The sequence below is a fragment of the Gastrolobium bilobum genome, unplaced genomic scaffold (genome assembly GCF_033153095.1).
Source record: "Gastrolobium bilobum isolate Gb01-03AN ecotype WA unplaced genomic scaffold, APGP_CSIRO_Gbil_v1 utg776, whole genome shotgun sequence".
Lineage (NCBI taxonomy): Eukaryota > Viridiplantae > Streptophyta > Magnoliopsida > Fabales > Fabaceae > Gastrolobium > Gastrolobium bilobum.
The window spans coordinates 99104-121918 of record NW_026899202.1 but is presented as its reverse complement, the minus strand read 5'-3'; the positions used below and the strand labels follow the sequence as shown (position 1 = coordinate 121918).

General features: G+C 33.3%; 2 protein-coding genes across 4 annotated transcripts; both read left to right on the top strand.

Annotated features, from left to right (window-relative positions):
* The first annotated feature begins 1858 nt into the window (after positions 1-1858).
* LOC133288203 (aldehyde dehydrogenase family 3 member H1-like) lies at positions 1859-13959 on the top strand. Of its 3 annotated transcripts, none has more exons than XM_061485914.1 (10): positions 1859-2204; positions 10108-10176; positions 10256-10352; positions 10481-10687; positions 10975-11090; positions 11189-11293; positions 11368-11540; positions 11655-11745; positions 12760-12909; positions 13408-13959. In XM_061485914.1, exons 1-10 carry the CDS (start codon positions 1983-1985, stop codon positions 13639-13641), a joined length of 1464 nt encoding a protein of 487 aa, XP_061341898.1. In that variant the 5' UTR covers positions 1859-1982; the 3' UTR covers positions 13642-13959. The 3 variants fall into 3 exon arrangements, with proteins under 3 accessions (XP_061341898.1, XP_061341899.1, XP_061341897.1); XM_061485915.1 differs by lacking the exon at positions 1859-2204 and adding an exon at positions 7555-7965 and having other exon boundaries at positions 10096-10176; XM_061485913.1 differs by lacking the exon at positions 1859-2204 and adding an exon at positions 7555-7977.
* A 5631-nt stretch (positions 13960-19590) lies between these two features.
* On the top strand, positions 19591-22796 carry LOC133288255 (aspartic proteinase Asp1-like). The gene is made up of 9 exons (XM_061485973.1): positions 19591-19952; positions 20513-20630; positions 20730-20959; positions 21211-21435; positions 21530-21668; positions 21783-21977; positions 22068-22140; positions 22223-22310; positions 22397-22796. The coding sequence occupies exons 1-9, from the start codon at positions 19762-19764 to the stop codon at positions 22500-22502; spliced, it is 1365 nt and encodes a 454-aa protein (XP_061341957.1). The 5' UTR covers positions 19591-19761; the 3' UTR covers positions 22503-22796.
* Positions 22797-22815: the final 19 nt, after the last annotated feature.

The window sequence follows — 22815 nt, the reverse complement described above, 5'->3', positions numbered from 1 at the left end:
ATACAGGGGAGGGTGTCACAACTACTATGTCCACCGTTACATCATGTCATTTAACTTTCTTGAGATTGGTTAAATTTTTAAATATTAAATTAGAATCCTTTCTATTACATCATGCCAAGATACTCATGAGTATAAGGAAATAGACGTTCCATTGGAACAATATTTTATTTCTATTTCGGGATACCCAATCTTTTTTTTCTTTTTTCCTTTTTCAAAAAAATACTGGGACTTGAAGAATATGAAGTGCTGCTCATTCGTTGTTTTTTCCCCCACATACATGTGCATCCTTTTTTTTTCTCGAGTCAGAATCTTAGCCTTGTCACGTATTTATAAGTCCCATATGAAGTGTCAAAAACTCATTGTTTGAAAACTTTCTTGCTAATAATGTTAACAGGTGGCTACTTGTAACACTTTTTACTCCCAGTTGGAGGAGCATACGAATGAAGTTGAAATTCTGCCCACGGTGAATCAATAGGATGATTGATCATCTTGATTCATTATCTAGTTGATAGCCTAAAGTTGGTGATGATGCAAAAGATGATGTCAGTGATATCCAGTTACATGAGGATAGTTGATAGATATTTTATGATCTTGTTATACATTTTGTGAACAATATTTATTAGTTGATCTTGTAATTTGATACATTTGTTATTTTTGTTTTTACAACACTCTTAATTATTAAGACTTCTTAGCTATTTGGTTATTACTTTGATGGTTTGTATGGTTAAAATTATTATAAGTTTCAAACTAGCTCATTGGTTATATGACTTTGATGATTAATATTATGACAATTATCATGTATAAATTTTATTACAAATTTTTTTAAATATTATATTAAGAAATTTTGAAAGTAGGGATGGAATTAGGGACAGAAAATTTTTGTCCCTAATAGGGACGGAATAATTTTGTCCCAATTAGGGACGGAAAAATTCCTTCTCTAATTCCGTTTCTATTAGGGACGGACACATTTTGTCCCTATTTGATACAGGAAAAATTTGTTCCTAATTCTGTCCTTATTAGGGACGGATTCCAACCTTTCACAACTAAAAATTCTTCATAACATTAGAGACGGAAAATACATATTATAGACGGATTTTATTCCATCCCTATTAGGGATGAAACTTTCCAAAACATTAGCGATGAGCTATTTAGGGATGAAAATTTTTCCGTCCCAAATTTTGTTCCTAATCTATTTAGGGACTAATTTTTGTCTTATAGAGACGGAATTTTTCCATCCCTAATATTTGTTTTTTTAGTAGTGATGGGTGTTTTTGAGTAACTAAAACAAGAGGCATTAATTGAACTACACATTAGACTAATTCTTAAGTTAAATGTTATATGAAGATTCTAATCACTATTTGATGAGAATAAATGGAATAAGGTGTTACTTAATATGAGCATATTATGTGAGAGAATTCTAACTATTTACGGGTAAATCAATAAAAATAGGGAATGAAAGAGAAAAAATATTAAGACAGAGAGTGACAAAATTATCAAAGGTTATTTATACATTAATGATTAGAATTCTCTCACATGACATGATCATATTGACTAACACATAAGAAAATCCACTTCCCTATTTGATACATATAAAATTAGTGGTCTAATTAAATATATCACTATCTTTACAAACATTTTATAAATCTTTAATAATATTTTAAATTTCTTGAATAAGTCGTATGTACCTGATAATATTTTTTTATTTTTTTTTGGTAAAAATGTACATAATAATTACTTCAGAATAAGATACTTCAAGAAGAGGAATCTAAATGCCATAGCATAAGACAGAAAAGCATGAGACACAGCTCCTACATCCGTAATATCGACCTTATTATATAATATATAAACAAGGGATAATATCATTCCTACGCTTCTCGTGGCGCATATGTCTGTATTTTTGTGAAACATTCACAGTTCCCAAAAATAGGAGAGTTCTCTGTGTCTCAGTTTCATCTTGTATCCGCGTAGCGTAGCTTATATAGATGGCGTCTACCATAAGCAAGAAAGTGTTTGATTCAGAAGAAGCTTCAGCAATGGTTAAGGATCTGAGAGTAACGTTTGATTCTGGTAAGACTCGAAGCTATGAGTGGAGAGCATCCCAGTTGAAGGGCCTTATGAAGTTAACTGAACAGCACGAGCAAGAGATCGTTCGAGCTCTTCACTCCGACCTATCCAAGTCTGAAACTGAATCCTTCATCCAAGAGGTACTAATTCTCTCACTCTAAACTAAATTTTTTACCACTTATTTATGTTTTTGTGCTTTCCTTTTCAGTTTCCATTTTTTTTTTTATCTAAGTTTTGTGAGTTCTGGTTGTTTTATTTTACACTTTATTAGATTGGGTTTTATGTAACTTTTTTTTTTCATAATCTGAACGTAGTCTGATTTGGTTTTATGTAAACTATTTTTAGTATGAACTTTGTGACATAAGCGAATAAGTAGGATTTCTTTGGTAGACCACTGGATAGGCAAAAAAAAGGGGGTACAATACAATCATAGAGCTGGATGAGAATCAAATGACGGTAATCCAGGGAATTAATCGGTAGAATGAGAACATGTGTTCGATCTTTTCTAGTATTATTTTTTGGAAGAATTTAAAGACTTAATTCTGTGACTCGTCTTAAATCAGATTAGTCGCGAACTGGATAAGAACACGAAAAAATATATATCCAATAATAGTTTATATCTCATTTTGTGTGCATTTTAGATAATCAGTATTTGAGGTGAATCAAATAATAATAAGATGTGATTTAATTAATAAACAAAAGTACTTTTTAGAACACAATTTTATTTTTTTAAATTATTTTTTTAAATATTATTTTTCTTACATATTTATATATTAATTCATATTTTAAAGTATTAAAAGATTCTAAAAGTCATAATTTAAAATAAAATATATTAAATTACATAAATAACTTGTAAAAACTCGTAAAATTAATAAAATATATCTTCCACAAATAAAATTCTTAAAAATAAATTTTAAATTAATTATAACATTTATATAACATGACAAAAACAATTAGAATAACCTTAACACGAAATAATTAATTCATAATGCTACACAAAATAATTCAATTTAAATTATAGTTCGAGTTTATGTCAAGCACATTACATGTAAAATAGTGTTAGAAATTTATTTCTGGATGCCAGTTAATAAAAATATTTTTCCAATACACATATATCGGTATTGGTTAACCGCGGTGTTAGCCAGTGTTTCCTTTCCTGTTTTCACTATCATACCCATCAAATAAGGCCAATCTTGCCAGTTGCCGGCCAACACATAAAATATCCCGAATAACAAAAACAAATGCAAGTAAATTCAGCTGTCAATAATGAATGTACCAATATTCTATGGTGGTGTAATTATTTCTTGTATGACTTTTAGATGAAATGAAAATTAATACTTTTATATTTAACAATGAATTTCTTTAGTGAATAATTTCTCAATAATAAAAATTATAGAAAGTTAAATATATGCAATGTATATTTTAATTATTTATACGAATTGAATATTACAAAATATAATTGAACATGATATATTATTTAAAATATTCTATTAATACTGAATGTATTAATTTTAAAGTATTAGAAAAAAATTAATATTATTGTTAAATTTATTTTATTTATATTTATTTATATTTTTTATAACTTTATTTTAAAATTATTAAATACCATAAATATTCATAACTATTTGGTGCTGCGTCGTACGTACTAATAGCGTGTTGACATTCATGGATATCCGATCGAACCACATGGCCAACCAGCACCAACAACCGTTGCGCCACTCAAGCTCCGCCAAGCTACACCAATAACCATTGACTCAATGTATTTAAGATAATTTCTAAAATAGCAATAATTTTACAATATTTATTATCTTGATAATTAAATATTAAATATTATTTATTATATTAAAATGTCGAATGCTATCATGTGACACTCTGATCCCATTGAACCCCTAACGAGTTCCACCACATTAATTTAATAAATAATTTTCAAATGCTATAAAATTGATAGAAAATTTAATTAGTTGGCGATACTATTAAATTTTATAATTAGTTCTTCTATATGTTTTAAATGCTATTTTGAATTGATATACAGTTATAATAAAAACTTCTTGCATTCTCATCTAATTATATATTCTTAATTATTAAAATAGTTTTACTAACATGACCACTAATATATTCATGATATATTAAGATATTATTAAATAATATATATCGTAACAAACTTTGAAATAAAAAATGCATCAAATTTAAACTCGTTAAAATACATTAGAAGCCCAATAACTCTTGAACCAAAAGAGAATCATTGTAACGATCTAGTTCTTTTTGCTATTGCCTCTGTGTGCAAAGTAAGACCAATCAAGGGGTTTTTGAGTTTTTTTTTTTTTTTTTTTTTTTTTTTTGGGGTCACTAGTTCCAGTCAAAAAGTGACTGATGACAAGTCTAGTACTTATTTTATTTGTACAAAAATGTGAACCATGCTAGGCGTCAAGAGCTTAGTGATGTTTTTGGTTTTAAGTTCGTGTCTGATTTAGTTAGATACCTGCCTCTTCTTAATAAAAGGTTATATTTTGGATAGTAACTCAACAATATTGTATACAAGATAGGCAAGTTCTCTTTTTCTGGCTGGTTGTTTCACCTTTTCTCATTTGAACTTGTTTTCTATACCTTATGCTATGTAAACCAACTTTCTCCCAAAGGATGTATATAATCAAGCTAATAAAGGTAAGGTAGGTCAATCAACTCGTCTAAAATGATTACAACATACAACTCACGTATCAACTTTTACAGGTTAAAAGTGTTGACTTGTTGAGCCATAATTTTTTATGCCATATCAAACAGCTATATGGGGGTGTTTGATATATGGGCTTTTTTTGTATTCTGCGAAATTGGTATTGGAAATTTTGTGTACCTATATATGGTAGAAGATTTTAAATTTTTTTTTTTATGGAATCTGATTTGTGAACAAATTGTATAGCAAAATGACATTCAAGAATACCATCACGAAGGAGTGTTATTCTTGGAATCCCGGGTATTGGAAAATTTTGACATTCCCAAATTTTTTTAATAATCAACTAAATATAGAATCAGTAAATTTGATCTAATATTTTCAGTAATATCACTACTAGAAAAAATCTCTATAGCGACGGAATTGCTATGAAAATTCTGTCGCTAATTTCATCCTCTATACTACTTTCCGTCGCAAATTTCCTCGCAAAATCGTTTGCGAGGGAATTTGTGACGGAAAGTAGTAGCGAGGATGAAATTAGCGACGGAATTTCCATAGCAATTCCGTCGCTATACAAGTTTTTTCTAGTAGTGTATTTTTATCTACCAAATAATTTTTTTGGTCACATTTTTGGAAAATTCATTTTCCCAACATATTCTTGGTAATTATAATTATCGGGTAAATTTTTTTTTTCCGGTATATATGTTGGAATTTTTTCACCTTATTTAGATGAAAGACTTTGGACGAAAAAAACAATATTAAATTAAATGTTTTTGTAAAAGGTTAAATTTTTTTTTTGGATATCCTAGCAATTATTTACAAAACATAAATATCGTAGCAAAATCAGAGGAAATGGATGACAAAAAGGAAGAAATGCTCATAGGAGACAAGATTTGTGTTAGGTGGTCTACGTGAATCACATTAATCCCAAAATATCGACTTGTGTTAGTTTGAGTAGAAGAAGTTTGAGTTTCTTAATTAAGTATGTGGTCTTGAATACAATCTCGTAATTGCATGTATAAAATTATTGTTGGGATGAGTCTCGTCTTTAACGCTTAACTATAGTTTTGGAGATTAATTTTTCACCTCCCAAATAAATCTTTCACAAGACATTTGAAAAAGATTAGCCCCTACAACAATACTCAACTACCACGAAAACATGCAATACATAGCAGGTTGGGGTTTCTTGTGACTATAATAACATATAAATACAACATTTAAAATTATTTTTGAATTTTTGTATAATGAAATTTTTGTTTTGAGTGCAATTTTCAATTTTAAATGATTATGTCAGTTCACGTGATATAATTTACTTCATTGATACTTGTGTATATTAAAAAATATAACTATATATTAAATATAAGAATTTAATTTTGATATAGTTAGTTTTAAATATTTTTATATTACTATTTTAATTTATATTATTATTTATTTATAAGTTTAATATCTTAATAATTTATAAAGAGTCATAGTCATTTTACACCGATATAAATTACATTCATAATCTAAGTTATTTATTTTATTTATATTTAATAATTTTAATTTATTAAATATATGATTAGTTAGATGTAAATAAATTAAAGATCAATTTTTTTGATATAAAACTTAAGAATAACTTATCTCATACATGATGATATATTATTATAGAGAAAAATATTTATTCTTTTAAGTGACACAATTTATATTCTTTCACTCTCATAAAGAGGTGAGACCCACACTTTTTATTTTTTTGTCAACTTTCTCTCCTCCTTTATCTATCTTTTTCTCTCTCTTAAAATGACATAACTTTAAATCCATTAAAATGACACACACTTTTCTCATTATTATATATAAGTATGAAAATATTTTTGAAAAGGAAAAAAAAAATGACACATCGCTTACCAAAAGGAGGAGACTAAATGTTACGTCCAGGCAGAGGCAATCGGGTTAGGAGCACCAAACTAGTACTCCAAATTCCAAAAGTCCAAATCCAAACATCGAAAGCAAACGTGAGAAGATTGGGGAAAAGAACAGAAGAAAAGAGAAAATTAACTTTTTTATTTTTTATAAATTATATTATGTATTTTCGAAATACATTCATACTATATACTTCCAAAAAATACACAATGTAATTTATAAAAAAAATTGTAAATGAATTTTTTTCCAATTTCATATGATCAAACTTTTTTTATATTTTTTGGAAACTATATGTTCAAAGTTCAAACCCACTTTTGGCAAGCCTATAGCCGCAAACAAATTTCTTACCCAGCCACGCGCCTCCAACATCTTGTGCCAAACACTATCCTCGAACCACACGCTAATGAGAGGTTTAAGGATGTATTAATAAACAATATTATATGAAAATAGATAATATCATGTTTTATTTAATATGACATGGTTAGGAAAATTATAATTAGTGAATTAATAATAATAATAATTTTATAATTATTTATTTCAATATTTTATTTTTCTCATCCCCTTATGATTGTTGATTATATGGTTATAATTCCCCCATCAATAAATAATCACCAACGCATCATTTATTAAATTAAATAGCTGTTTAGATCTTGGTGTTATTAGAACTATTTTACTTTTTCTATATCATTATATCGGTGGTAAAATGATCCTAACTCAAAATATATATATATGATTAATATTTTTTCATATGACTCCACATATTACGAGTATTTAGTATATTGAATTTAAAAAAATAGATTAACTTTTAAAGAAAGATATTCTAATTTAATAGGGACACTCGGTTTCTAAGCTATTTATACATTTGAAAATCCGAACCGGGACGTAGGAACACGCCACCATCTATTATATAATACAGCCAAATACGACACTGTACTCCACCTTGGTCATAGCGTTTTTGTTTGGTTCTTTCGTTCACCGGTGCTTCACTATCTAATCCAATTCAACTCACAAAGCCATCACCTCGATTTCAAGGCACATAGCAATTCCTTTTTTCTTTTTCTTTTTTTATCCTCTTTTCTTGATCCTGTTTTGGGCGTTTGGTTTTCTGGGAGATAATGTCTACAGTGGAGTCAGAGAAGAAGAAGAAGAAGGAAGCGTTCGACGCAGAAGCGGGTTCGCTGCTGATGAAGGAGCTGAGGGGAACCTTCGCTTCTGGCAAAACGCGAAGTTACGAGTGGAGAGTTTCGCAGCTCAACGCACTCTCCAACCTCCTCGTCGATCACGAGCAACAGATCGTCGATGCTCTTCTCAACGACCTCGCCAAGCCGCCACTCGAAACCGTCGTTTACGAGGTTTCTCCGTTCTACGTTTTCTGAGTTTCCCAATGTCGTTTCTTCCATCGCTCTTACTTGGTTTGCGTTTTAGATTTTTTATTAATTAATATTATTATTGATTTCGTAAGAAAGATAGTAAAGTAAATTTAATGAACACTCCACTCCATAAATAATAATAATAATAATAATTGTTATTATTATTTTGCTTCGTGCAATTATGTGTGAACTCGGAAATACCGACAATGTTTGACCTCGGTAATAACAATATTCCGAAAATTGTTATCAGGTGGGTTTTGTGAAGACATGCTCTGCTATGATGGAGACTGAAAAATCTGAACATAGTGTGTTTGCTGTGTTAACTCTATTGTTGTCAAATGCGCTATGCTTGATGAGTTGTTGTGTAGTTCATTTATTATGGGGTCCAGTTTTACGGGGACAAAACGAGTGATGTCTGTCCTCGATTCAGAAATTCTGAGTGGAGTGGATTCTACATGTAACGCTTTTGGTGTCTGTGTCATTGTTCACGTGTTGTGCAGTTTTTTGTGGCACTATTTTTTCATTTTTTTTTATTTATTAATTAGGAGATTTGTCTGTGAAGATGGTTAGCATGTCGTTCCCTTTGGTGATGGAAATGTTGCTATAGGGATCATGGGTGTTTTGGTGTGAGCATTAATGGCGCTGTCTTTAGGTCCCACTTGACTTTCTCGTTTTGGGGTGGGCCAATCTTGTGGTCCTCTCAACATTTTCCTGTGAATCTTTGATAGGTGGCTTCGGTTCTTATATTTATTGCCAGTGCCACAAACTTTACAATGATCGAATTTTTTCTTAACCTACTTTCACAGGATGTATTGTTGTAGAACACCTCGTCCTTGGTCCGTACAGGAGCATTGATGATGCTCAATTTTTTTTTAAAAAAAAAGAATGGAGTCATGTTGCATTAAAAATGAAAAAGTTGGCAAGAAAATGGGTGTAAATGCAGTTAAATGAGTCCATTATGTTTCTAGTTTAAGCAGGTGTGGTATGTAGAATAGGAGCACTGAAAATTTGTCCGTTGTTTAGGTGTTCATGCATTAAGTGTGAGCCGGGATTTGTCTTTCTGGTTGATCAAAAGCACTAGCATTATTTCATGAGGTTGACAAACAGGATTTCAGTTTAGCACTGAGATGTCACTGGTTATAGTATAATCAAATTACTAAGTGACACATGCCCACCTAATTGGATACTTATAAGGACAATTCAGTTCACACATTATGTGCTTATTTAAACAGGAAAATCTATGCCACAATGGGGACTGGCTAAACTGGTGGGGTCGAACAGTATCAACGCAAAAGTCATGAGTTCAATCCTACGGGTGGTTTAAGTACCTCTATCTCTCTTTGAGACTTGTGGCACACCTTGACCCTAAAATACTGCATCCTCCCCTCCCCAATAAACTTTTTGTTACCAAAAAAACAAATGAATATCTTTGTGTTTGGAGAAGATCCAACGGGTCTTGCTCTATTACACTTCTATATTTTTAAGTAATACCAAAGTGTATAGCAGCAATCCGTAGTTAAAACTCTCAAAATATCAATAATCATTTTGATTAGGTTTATGCACATTGAATTGGTGATTTCTTATTTGAAATATTTTGTATCTTAGACTGCTCTTGCTGCTCTGTTCTGCCTAACTTGTTTCTCCAATCTTTTCACTTATTGTTGCGTGGTGTTGAAGTTTATAAGATTTCATTACATTGATGCGTCTGTGTATGGATTGGAGATCTCTGATGACATGCAACCAGTGGTCCTGTATATTCAATCATTAATACCCGAGCAAGTGAACCAGTTGTAGTGCTTATCATCTAGAAAATCACAGAAATTTTTTATTATACCACTCATTTTCCTTTTGACAGTCAGCTAATTAGGAAAAGACACAATCTATTTTAGCCCAGATACTGGAAAGTTTATTAAAAATTAACTTAAGACGTAATATTTGCATCTAAACAAACATTTTGGAGCCCTTAATGAGGACATGAAGCTGAAAATGTGGAATGCAAACCTAATTTCCTGACCATTTCTTATGAGTTGTTGAAGGGTTGGTGTAATCAACATAAGGGTGTTAAATATGATATTTTCCATCTTGTCGTAACTGGTGTAGTTTGTATTGCAGATTGCTATGTTGAAAAACTCATGTAAAGTTGCACTCAAGGAATTGAAACATTGGATGGCTTCGGAAAAGGTATATTTTATGTGAAGTTCTTCCACTGACATTGCTTACAACTCTCTTGATGTATCACCTGAATTTCCCTTTACTGCAGGTCAAAACTTCACTCACAACTTTTCCTTCTTCGGCTGAAATAGTATCTGAACCACTGGGAGTTGTGTTAATCATCTCTGCATGGAACTATCCATTATGTATGTAAATATTTAGTTGACCTTGTTTTATATGTTTTGAGCTCACATCACACCTTTTCCTTCCCTCCGAGCTCTATTTTTATTATTTATAATGACGATAATATTGCATTGTCTATCTGTATTTCCAGTGTTATCACTTGATCCAGTCGTTGGAGCTATCGCTGCTGGTAACGCTGTGGTTCTAAAACCATCAGAAATTGCTCCAGCCATGTCATCACTGCTAGCAAAACTGTTAGGGGAGCACATGGATAACTCATCTATAAGAGTTGTTGAGGGGGCAGTAGATGAAACATCCGCATTACTGCAGCAAAAGTGGGACAAAATTTTCTATACAGGTTCTTCCTGTTTGTTTCTCATCTGGTTTTCTTTGATGGTTTTGAATCCTGAAATAATTTTCTGTTTTTCTCAGATACAATTTTCCTTATGGTTGGTCTTACTTTAGATATACAAATGTGATTTTGATTTCCCTTTTTGGATAAGTGCATTATTTTACCAGAAAAAAGAAGTAAAAGAATAAAAATTATTGAATTCTAGCTGTTCTTGAATGTTTGCTTGGAAATTTTATTACAATGATACTTTGGTCTGTGGATGTTCTTAACGCAAGCAATTGTTGGGTTTTTAGGTAATGGAAGAGTGGGACGCATTGTGATGGCTGCTGCTGCAAAACACCTTACACCAGTTGTGTTGGAGCTTGGAGGAAAATCTCCAGTTGTTGTTGATTCAAATATCAATTTGAAGGTATAACGTATCCTCTCTTTTGTCCTTACTAATTACTTGCTGTCTCCCTGACCTCCTTGCATCTCAATTTTGACTTAAATTAAATTTGAATTGGCAAGGTAGCAACTAGACGTATAATTGCAGGAAAGTGGGGTTGTAACAATGGACAAGCCTGCATTTCTCCAGATTATGTTATAACAACAAAAGACTATGCTCCCAAGTTGGTAAGTTTTTCCCAAGTGTAGTTAGAATTCTAATTCTGTCTGTTTGTTTAGTGTTTGCTGTCTCCTATTTCTAGGTGGATGCCCTAAAGACTGAATTGGAGAAATTTTATGGAAAGAACCCATTGGAATCAAAAGATTTGTCCCGTATTGTGAACTCCAACCACTTTGCTCGCTTGGCAAAGCTCTTGGACGATGATAAGGTTTCTGGTAAGATTGTTTATGGGGGTGAAAAGGATGAAGGCAAATTGTAAGCTCTCTCTCTCTCTCTCTCTTCTTTTTGGGGTACTTTGTTGATGAAGTCTTCATTTAGTGAAGTGCAATATTTCTTGACTCTAAATTTCTCTTTTATCTCAAATTATAGGAGGATTAGCCCCACTGTTCTATTGGATGTCCCGCGAGATTCTCTGATAATGAGTGAGGAGATATTTGGTCCTTTACTTCCTATCCTCACGGTAAGAATTAAGACACCACAGTAACTGTTTCCGTGAGATTTTCTTTAAAATCTCATTGTTTTCTTTAGTTGCTTACTTGCTTTTACAATATTTGAATGAAAACAAATATGCACGTAGTTTTTCAAATGGTTTACAAGCTGCAAGAATTTGATATGTTCCTCTACATATGTTTCTGTGAGATTTTCTTACTTGCTTTTACAATATTTGAATGAAAACAAATATGCACGTTGTTTTTCAAATGGTTTACAAGCTGCAAGAATTGGTTCATCTTCATATGTTTCTGTGAGATTTTCTTCAAAATCCCATTGTTTTCTTTGATCGCTTACTTGCTTTTATAATAGTTGAATGAAAACAAATATGCACGTAGTTTTTCAAATGCTTTACAAGCTATAAGAGTAATTGATATGTTCCTCTTCATGTGGGATAAGAGTGAAGATATCAATTATCACCTTTTAGTGTAACTACAAGGGCAGCTTGGTGCTGTAAAGCTCCCGTCATGCACAGTCTTACCTTACATTTGGTGATTACATGAATCAAACCAATGACCTTTAATTCACATGGCAACAACATCAACCGTTTTTGCCAAGGTCCTGGGAAGGGAGCATTGGCAAAACGATTAGTGTTGTTGTCATGTGAACCGGAGCACAAATTCAATTCATGTAAGCCTCTTGCAAATGCAATGTAAGGTTACCTACTATAGCCCTTCCTCGGACCTTGTGCTTAGAGGGACTTTTATACCACCAGGTGGCCATTTTTTTAATGTAAAATAACTACATGATATAGCATTCTAGTAAGGCCTCGGAAGCAAATGTTCAATTGCTTATGTCACATCCAAAAATCAGCTAAATCAATAATTGATAATATTTTATAGACATTTGAATAACTTGAAGCTAATTGTTAAACTAACCTGGAAACAGGTGATTGCAAATTGTAAAGTGTACATCAGTAAATTAAAGCCACAGTTGATCGATTAGAATGCTTTTCTTTTTTCTTTTTTTTCCTTGCTTGAGACAGGTCGATAAACTGGAAGAAAGCTTTGATGTGATCAATTCAGGATCAAAGCCTCTTGCTGCATATATATTTACAACCGACAAGAAGCTCAAGGAGCAGTTTGTTATGACTGTTTCTGCTGGGGGTTTGGTTGTCAATGACACTACTTTACATGTAATTTTTATTCATATTCTACACAATCTATACGAGCATGTCTTGATTTTATCTGTCCCTCTGTATGTGATTCTTATATGCAAACAGAACAGCAGAAAAGCAGATCACCAATCAGCTTCAGTTGTTGTTGTTGCCATCAGTTCCTTGTTTTAAAGAAACCTCCAGACTAAAAACAAACATAAATCAAAGCAACGTGTTAGATTTTATTATTGCAGAAGGTTAAAGAAAATGACCTGAAAATAATTTCTTAAAGTGTATTTTTTTCAGCTTTCATTTGCTACAGTGAAGAGCCATCTTTTTTAAATGAAAAGTGTTTTTCTGAACCCATGTGTTTGCTTTTACTTGTTCATATTGAAATTTGAGCTTCTTCAAATAAAAAGGTGGTCTTTTCCATTTATAGATTCCCATGTCTTATTTACTGTTTTGAATTAATTGGAAATGTTAACAGTCATAATCTTCGTGTTTCTGTTTTCTAATTGGCCTTTTCACCTGATGCAGCTTGCAGTTCATACTTTGCCATTTGGGGGAGTTGGTGAGAGTGGAGTGGGTGCATATCATGGGAAATTCTCATTTGATGCTTTTAGCCACAAAAAAGCAGTTCTATATCGCAGTTTTATGGGTGATGCATCAGTAAGGTACCCACCGTACACGAATACAAAGCTGAGATTGCTGAAGGCTCTCATTGGTGGTGGCATACTTGGTATAATTCGTGCACTGTTTGGATTGTCCTAGACTTGAATTGTCTTGGAATCTTGCTGCTATTGACACCTTTTATTCTGGCTTCCTTGTATTATTTTATTGTCCAGATTAGTTTTTATTTAAGCAAAAAAAATAAAAAAAATAAAATCATTGACAATGTATTGTGCTTGAGAGTAAATTTTATCATTGCTATTTTATTTTTTTTAATTGTATGATTGTTTTAAGATGCCCTGTGGTTGTTCTGCCCTATCAGAGGCCATGCTAGTACTGATGTTATTATATGTATTCACTTGTATATCTTGATACCATGCCGTTTAAGGAAGTATAACTCATTTGAGTATCATAATTGCAAATCCTGGTTTTGATTAGTTGCGTTGATCTCTCTCGGTAGTTAGTTCTGAGACATGTCTCTTGAAATTGGAATTGACGTATGAGCTCTTGTTTAATTGGCGCCTCTCGTTTCTATGGACTCTGTCTTATTATAAACCTGTTCTGGTTGTTAAACGGGGTTAGCAGTACAAAGGATTAAATGTGTAAGATACCAAATTTGCTAGCTTGAAAAATGTTATCATTATTCTTACGTTGGTATAAATTGATCCAGTGGCGGACATATACTATTGCCACTGACCGCAATTGCAAACGGTAACTTTTGCAAGTAATTAAATTTCCCCCCACAGTGAAGCAGATTTTGTCTCCCGGTTTAGGAGGGTTAGAGGAAGGTAGCAAATTTCTTCCTCCAGCACCTCAGCTTCTAACTGGTCTTGGTTCAATGGGAGAATTCCATTTGGTTGAAGGGTAGAAAGAATCACAAGCGTAAAGGAAGTGATACCAAAGAAGAAGGGAGAAGTAATAAGCAATCAACAGTTGGTGTTGCTAATGAGAGTGAGTTATATGTTTGATAGAGTGTTGCTTAGTGTGGAGAATGTGCCACTCTATAACAAACTGAAAGCTGAACATGCAGGTAAAAAGTTTGATGGAGAGATGGCTCATCCTATGAAATATGAAGGAAAAAGGAAATCGTGGATTTGAGGGGATAATGTTAATTAGCACCAAACCAGTCTCTCCAAACAGTCTGAGCATATCTACAATCCCTTAAAATATGAAGTAAGGTTTCTTCCTTGTCAGGGCAGCTATTACAAACATTTGGACCTCCACTCCAATGATATGTCCTACTTCTCACAGGGAGCCTATTTAACATGGCCAACCACATGGTAGTTTTAACTCTTTCAGGACCTTGCCAAGACCAAATTTTCTTCCAATGCAAGGTTGAATAGGGAACATGAAACTCCATCAAATTTTTGTATGCTATTTTAACCAAAGAATCTGAAACATGATTTTTCATCCAAACTAATCTGTCATCCTAATTGTTGTCCAACTGGATAGGATAACAATCTATTATGGATACTAAATCATTATTCAATTATTCAAAAAACAGTTGATGTAATGAGAATCCCATTTTCCATCAGGAGCAAACTCAGCCACAACTTTTTGGATATCTGAATTAGGGACAGGATTGTGAGCAAATAAGCTGAGATTACCATATAAACCCAACCAGTTATCTGCCCAAAATCTGATTGTCTTGCCATCACAAATCTCCCAGCGAAGACCTGCTAAAAATTGGTTTCGACATTTACAGAGATCCCGCCAAAGCTTGGAGTCATAGCACTTTGACATAACACCTCTCTTTAGATCTTTCCCCCTGCCATATTTAGCTATTAATACCTTCACCCACAAATCATCCCTTCTAGTTAAGATTTTCCAAGCAAGTTTACGCATGTAAGTTTCATTCTGAACCCGCAAATTGATGATCCCTAGGCCTCCCAACTCCTTTTGTTTATACATAGTATCCCAAGCCACCAAATGAGATCTATTATTACCCCATGTAAATTTTCGTTGAATTTGCTCAATCTCATCACACAAAGTAACTGGCAATAATCCGTTTTACATATGAAAGGAAGGGATTGCACTAATAACAGTTTAGCAAGTGTTACTCTACCAGCAAAAGACAGACACTAGTTCTTCCAACCATCCAATTTACTTCTGATATGGTCCATAATAGCAGCATAGTTACTCTTTGTGTTCCTCCCTTGTTTAATAAAGGATCCTAAATATCTTCCAATGCTTGTCACCCTTTTGTAACCAGTAACATTTTTAATAGAGTCAATAATTCCATCAGTAGTATTAGGAGAAAAGTAGATTGTTGATTTTGGAACACTAATACTTTGACCTGACATGTTGCAAAAAACATTCAAACAATCCATAACTTGGAGAGCTTGCTCTTTTGAAGCTTCAGCAAAGAGAATTATATCATCAGCAAACATGAGATGAGAGATTGAAGGCCCACCTCTACAAACTCTAAAAGGCTTCCAATTACCATTATTAACTTTGCTAGAAATCAGATGAGATAATTTTTCAACACATAACACGAAAATGTAAGGGGAAAGAGGGTCACCTTGGCGGATACCTCTTTCAGGCAGAAAGGTTTCAGTAAGGCCTCCAATAAGAAGCACTTTGAAACTGTTTGTAGTAATCGAGGCCATAATGAATTGAATCATCCAAGAAGGAAGCTGAATTTCTGCAAGCACTTTATGAATAAAAGACCAGATCAACTTATCACAAGCTTTTTCAAGATCAATCTTGACAGCCATAGCACCTTTCTTCCCTTTTAACCTTGCCATCGAATGAATCACTTCTTTAGCCACTATAATATTATCCTGCAAATTTCTGTTAGGGACGAAGCTGGTTTGATTAGCAGAGATCAATTTTTCCATCACCTCCTTGAGCCTACCAACAATAACCTTACTCATACCTTTATACAAAACATTGCATAATGAGATAGGTTTGAGTTGAGTAACATACATAGGTTTATGGACTTTAGTAATCAAAACAACCAATGTACCATTAATTTCCTCAATGCCTGCAAGATTTTGAACAAAATGACAAAAGGCTCTCCAAATCTGATCACCAATTAACTCCCAATTTCTGTGATAAAAATTAGCAGTATAGCCATCCTCCCCAGGAGCTTTTGTTTCTTTCATCGAAAAGAAATCTCTCTTTAACTCCTCCTTAGTTACTCGAGATCCTAATTTTTCAACACAATCAGGTTGAATTTCTGGCCACATATAATTCACCCAAACACTGTTAGTGTTTTCCTCTTTGAATAAATTACTGAAAAAATTCAGAATCATATTCTTTAAACCTCTTTCCTCTTTTACCAACATACCATTATCATCCTTCAAATCAGTGATTCTTCCCTGCTTTCTTCTTATGATTGTTTTAGTATGGTAATAGCTAGTATTTCTGTCTCTCTGATTAATCCACCCAGTTCTGGATTTCTCAAACCAGAGCTTTTCTTCTTGGTCCATCACCTCTTCAGTTTCTGCTTTAATCTTCCTTTCCACTTTCTCCAGATAAACTTTGTTATCTTCGGATATGGCTTTCTGAACACCTGCTAGCCTGCTCAACAATTTATTTATTTTAGTTCTAATGTTACCAAAAACCTTCTCATTCCACTCTTTTATGCAAAGGGTAAACCTTTTAAAGCTATCCATAATGTTACAATCAACACTCCAATTCTCCTTAATAAACTGACTAAAAAGCTGGTGGTCTTGCCAAAAGGAATGAAACCTAAATGGCCTTTCTGTCCAAACATCCTTAAAAGGGGATAACGTTATCAATAAAGGACTGTGATCACTATTAATCCTTGGAAGAACTTTAACATGACCCTCTTCAAAGGATGTCCTCCATTTAGCATTACTGCAGGCTCGATCAAGACGCTTAAAAACCCTATTCAAATGCAAAAAAGGGTCCCCTCCAAGTAAATTTTGTATCAGAGCTATCCAAATCTAACATCTTAATATTAGTCAAAAAGGATGCAAATTTATTGCACCTGTTCAGATCAACAGGAGCACCTCCCTTCTTTTCATGAGGAAAAGCTATTTCATTAAAATTCCCTAAAATAATCCAAGGCACCTCCATATTTTCTGAGATACAACGAAGATCCTCCCACAAACTCTGTCTAACTTCATCTCTGGGACTTGCATAAATAAAAGTAGAAAATAATGCTTCTTTATCCGGAAAGCAAATTCTGACATGTATCATTTGCGATTTTTTATTTAGAACCGTAACATCACATGAGTTCTTCTTCCAGATTAGCCAAATTCCACCCATAAAACCAATAGCCTCTTCCATAACATATTCACTGAAACCAGTCTTTTTACTTAAAATGATTTTGGTCCCCTAATAATCAATCTCATTTGAGTTGTAATTAATGAAATTTTGTATACAATATTCAATTATCTCTTGCCCACATAGTCAAAAGAAGACTTAATCATGAATGACACAGCTATTGTTCATGAATTGAACCTAATTATATTCCTAAACAAGTTGTACTCTTCAATAAAAACATACAACTTAAAAAATAAACATAATGACATAGTATGTCCCTCTGACCCTATTGTCGAACCTTGCCTTAAGGCCCAAGCCCAACCCTGTTATCCAATTACCATTAAATCAACGTCGTCATCTTCATCATTGATATTTTTGCATTCGATTCGATTTGTTACCGTTTCCTCCTCACAAACCTTACCAAGTATGTCCTATGATTGAATTTGTGAAAAGCATGATAAAGTCTAGAAACTTTGATATATTGTATGTCACTCCTTTATAGTATGCAGGTAAAGCCGTAACTAATCCAATTTCAGATTCTATGCATAATGATTTTCATTTCAATATAATTAACAAAATAATTTAAAAATTATGAAATATAATTACTTATGGTGTGTAAAATGAAGACCAATAAATATCTTGCAATCATAATGAATGAGAAATTCATGAAGAATGATAAGGAGAATATGTACTGCAAAGTTGATAGATTAGAGAGGATAAAGAGAGAGAGAGACTGAAACCTTGAAAAACAAAAGCGAGAAAGGGAGGAGAGCGTGGAAAGGAGGTTGAAAATCATATTAAGAAGTCAATTTATATCTAAACGACTTTTTAATCTATATGGCAGTTATAATTACTACTAAATTAATCTTGATTTTCATCAATCTAACGACTATAATTTATTGAGTATATTTATTAATTAATTAATATTTTTCAATAAAATTATAATCATTAGATTAACGAAAATAAACGATAACTAATTTAGTAGTAAGAATTATAAATTTTTTTAGTAACACGTATAAGATCTCCCATCTTTTAATAGATCAATTAAAAGGGGAGGTTACACTTACTACTTCTTAATATCAAATCTTAACCGTTGATTTTCGTCAATCTAATAATTATAATTTATTAGATCACACTTATTAATTAATTATTAATTTTTAATAAATTATAACCGTTAGATTAACAAAAATCAACGGTTAAGATTTGATAGTAAGAAAAATAATAATAAATATAACCTTTCCCAAATTAAAATCCTTTAGAATTTATATTTCATCTACGGACAAATCTAAAAAGTAAAAATTAAAGGACACAGTCCTAATATTTAGAATCGCGATTTCTGGGGAGGCAAAAAAAAAAAACACATGAAAAATTGAATTGGTAGCATCCACAACGACTTCACACTGATTGATATTAAAAAAATAAAAATTAGAAAGAACATTTTTTTGATAAAAAAAATAAAAATCAATCCTTTTATTGGCAAAATAACTAAAACATAATCCAAATTATAATGTAGTAAATTTTTTTTTTTTTTTTTGAGTTACCCAACTCTAATTACTTATTTGAGGCGAGTTGGCTTCCTCCGATATCCCCACAAGCTTCGACTCTTTGAGCCGGCTATGGGACTAATCCGGAGTGCGGGAGTTTGGCTAAAGATTCAGCCCCCTCCCCAATAATGCATTTAACAGAAATCGAACACATGTCCAACCCCACTGACTCAGCGCGAACCAACTCAGCTGCACCTAGTAAAATTTTCTTTTTCGCTTTTTTAGAGTGAAGCATTAAAACACGTTGGTAGCGGCCAACTGCCACCTGACCAAAACCTGAGCCAGAAACCAGACACGCAGAGGATACTAAACTCTGCTTCAGTCTCCTAAATTTCCTTCCTTTTTCTTTTTCTTTTCTTATTGAATTCTTTATTTCAATCAAAACCTTTTTCTTGAATCATTGCCACCTTTTTTCACCTCTGATAATTTTGTTTCTCTAAAGATGGGTGTGAGAAGCAAGGGAAGAGAATTGCACACGGTCTTGCTCTTTCTTGTATTTTCTGCCATTTTCCCACTCTCTTTCTCAGCTGCCAATCAACCTCGTAAAGCCAAGAAGCCCACCGCCAGAGCTTCTGATAATCAACTTGTCTCCTCAGCTGTTTTTCGGATTCAAGGGAATGTATACCCTCTTGGGTATGTATCCTTTTCACTCTTTTTCTTTTGTTCAAACATCATCCTCAAGTAATATCAACTTGATTATTGTTCTTTTTTTCTCTCAATTCTTTTATTGTGTGATTAAAGGTTTCTTTTTTTGGATAACTTTGTTCTAGTAATTGTGTTCTGATTTGAGCTATGCTAATTGTCTGAAACATTTAAAAAAGGAAACAAACAAACAAAAAATGAAATTATGTTTCTGATGAATTCTTCTAAAATTAGTTCCTTTTCTAGTTTCTTGGGAAATTTCGGATCACTTATATCGAATTTATCTGCTGTTTGTTTGTGATTCTTTTTGAGAAAGAACAAAAAGTAGTTTGACTTGAACCCCTTAACTTCTTTTTTTCTCCCTTTTTGACTGTATCTCTCCTATTGGACCACAATCTCTTCTCAGTCAATAGGTCACTTTTTGTTTACCCAAGCTTTGAAAGAAAAAAGAAACATGATTGTTGGATTTCTAAAGTTAATTAGTTTTTATTGTCAAATTTAAATCATTCTGATTCCATGAAAAAATAATTTATGATTTCCTCTTTATGCAGGTATTACACAGTGTCCCTCCACATTGGCTATCCCCCCAAGCTTTTTGACCTTGACATTGACTCAGGTAGTGACCTCACTTGGGTTCAGTGTGATGCACCATGTAAAGGTTGCACCAAGGTAAACTTAAAACCTAGATTAGCCTCATTCTGAATTATGAGTAGTAACCAATAATTTCATCCTCAGCATCAGTTCTTCACTTGGTGTCAATCTTTGCAGCCTCGTGATCAACTTTATAAACCCAACAATAACCTTGTGCAATGCAAGGACCAGTTGTGTGCTGTAGTGCAATTGTCAACAACAGACCATCAGTGTGCTGCCCCAGATGACCAATGTGACTATGAGGTTGAGTATGCAGATCATGGATCATCTCTGGGTGTGCTTGTCCAAGACTACATTCCTCTTCAATTCACCAATGGTTCTATGGTACGCCCTAGGATAGCCTTTGGGTGAGTGTTTTCATTCCATCCTTCTGTGTGACAGTGGTTGCATCTACTACTTAGGTAATTTGTAATGAAGTTATGAATCTTATGATGGGGGAAAAAAAATGTAACGGTGAAATTATGCTAAATAGCAAATAGGGCAACATAATAGAATTGATCTATTCTCAGGACAAATGTTAAACCGGCTTCAACTTGGAACTACAATTTCCTTTTCACCTTCCTAATGATTGAGAGTTCCTTTTCTGATGCATGGCTAGGTGTGGATATGATCAAAAGTACTCTGGTCCTACACCTTCTACAGCAGGAGTCCTTGGACTTGGCAATGGCAGAGCAAGCATTTTGTCCCAGCTTCATTCTCTGGGTCTGATTCGCAATGTTGTTGGTCACTGCTTAAGTGGGCGAGGAGGGTTTTTATTCTTTGGAGATGATTTCATTCCCTCATCAGGAATTGTCTGGACACCCATGTTGCCTAGTCATTCGGAGTAAGTTTTAGTCATTTTCTTCTGAGACGTTTTTGTTGCACACATGTATCATTTGTTGCCACTCATGAGAACTTACACACTATCATTGCTCCAGAAAACACTACAGCTCAGGACCAGCAGAACTGTTTTTCAATGGAAAGCCTACATCTGTTAAGGGTCTTGAACTTATCTTTGATAGTGGGAGCTCTTACACATACTTCAACTCGGAAGCTTATCAAGCTGTTGTTGATCTGGTAAGATGGAAACTAGAGTGCCTCAATGATCCTTGATTGCCTCAATTGCCTTGTATGGCCTGAAGATAAATAGTTTGCTATCTTCCCGTTTATAATCCTTGATCTATAATTCAGGTAACTAATGATTTAAAGGGAAAGCAGTTGAAAAGAGCAACTGAGGATCCATCACTTCCCATTTGTTGGAAGGGTGCTAAGTCTATCAAATCTTTAAGTGATGTCAAGAACTATTTCAAGACCCTAGCTTTGAGCTTCACAAAAGCGAAGAATATGCAAATGCAACTACCACCAGAAGCTTATCTCATTGTCACTGTGAGCACCTTTTAGGACTATGAGTAACTTCTCTGCCTCTAGCGAAGGGAACAAATGAAATTATGTTTATTACTTGCTGTCCTTTTCCAGAAACATGGCAATGTCTGCTTGGGGATTCTAGATGGCACAGAAGTAGGACTAGGAAATCTTAACATAATAGGAGGTAAGGCATGCCAAATGCCACTTTTCTTTTCCATTTTTATTTGACAATTTAATTGTTATACATTTTCTTTTGCTCTCAACAGACATCTCTTTACAAGACAAAATGGTGATTTATGACAACGAGAAACAGAAGATTGGATGGGTTTCTTCCAATTGTGATATGCTTCCCAGGTAATAAGCCCATCTCTTATGATTTTTTCTATAATTGTGAACGTCAACAGGTGTTACAAAGTAATTTTTGCCCTGTTCATTAACAGTGTGGATCGTGATTTTGAAGATGGTTTTCCACAACCATACGCAGCCAATTTCGGTATTTTTGCGGATCGGTGCCCCGCAACTTATGATATAACAGACAGTCAGTGAGTTTGGCAGAGGATACTCGGATGTAAACTAGATAGCATATATAATACCATATGGTACAACATATATACATGGATTCGTTTTTTTTTTTTTTTGTCAGCTTACTACAACATTTCATGCTTCATAAGCTACAATTAATGAATGTGTAACTGATAACTTCCAACCCATACAAGCTACTGAGTTACTAATCCAAGCTAGAGAAAAATTCATGAAGTAGAGAGGCCTCAATTCCCATCAGTAGCAAGTAGTTAATCAGTTCAACTAGAGAATCTGCCTTCATTGTTGCTTCCATACACTACCACAAGGATGATAGAGA

What these genes read in the sequence shown, in the direction of transcription:
- LOC133288203 (XM_061485915.1), top strand. Translation starts at nt 7,741, where the DNA reads ATGTCTACAGTGGAGTCAGAGAAGAAGAAGAAGAAGGAAGCGTTCGAC. An exon ending in AAGACTATGCTCCCAAGTTG is followed by an intron (nt 11,294 to 11,367) that starts GTAAGTTTTTCC and finishes TCCTATTTCTAG; the next exon opens with GTGGATGCCCTAAAGACTGA. An exon ending in TCAATGACACTACTTTACAT is followed by an intron (nt 12,910 to 13,407) that starts GTAATTTTTATT and finishes CACCTGATGCAG; the next exon opens with CTTGCAGTTCATACTTTGCC.
- LOC133288255 (XM_061485973.1), top strand. Translation starts at nt 19,762, where the DNA reads ATGGGTGTGAGAAGCAAGGGAAGAGAATTGCACACGGTCTTGCTCTTT. An exon ending in AAGCTTATCTCATTGTCACT is followed by an intron (nt 21,978 to 22,067) that starts GTGAGCACCTTT and finishes GTCCTTTTCCAG; the next exon opens with AAACATGGCAATGTCTGCTT. An exon ending in AATTGTGATATGCTTCCCAG is followed by an intron (nt 22,311 to 22,396) that starts GTAATAAGCCCA and finishes GTTCATTAACAG; the next exon opens with TGTGGATCGTGATTTTGAAG.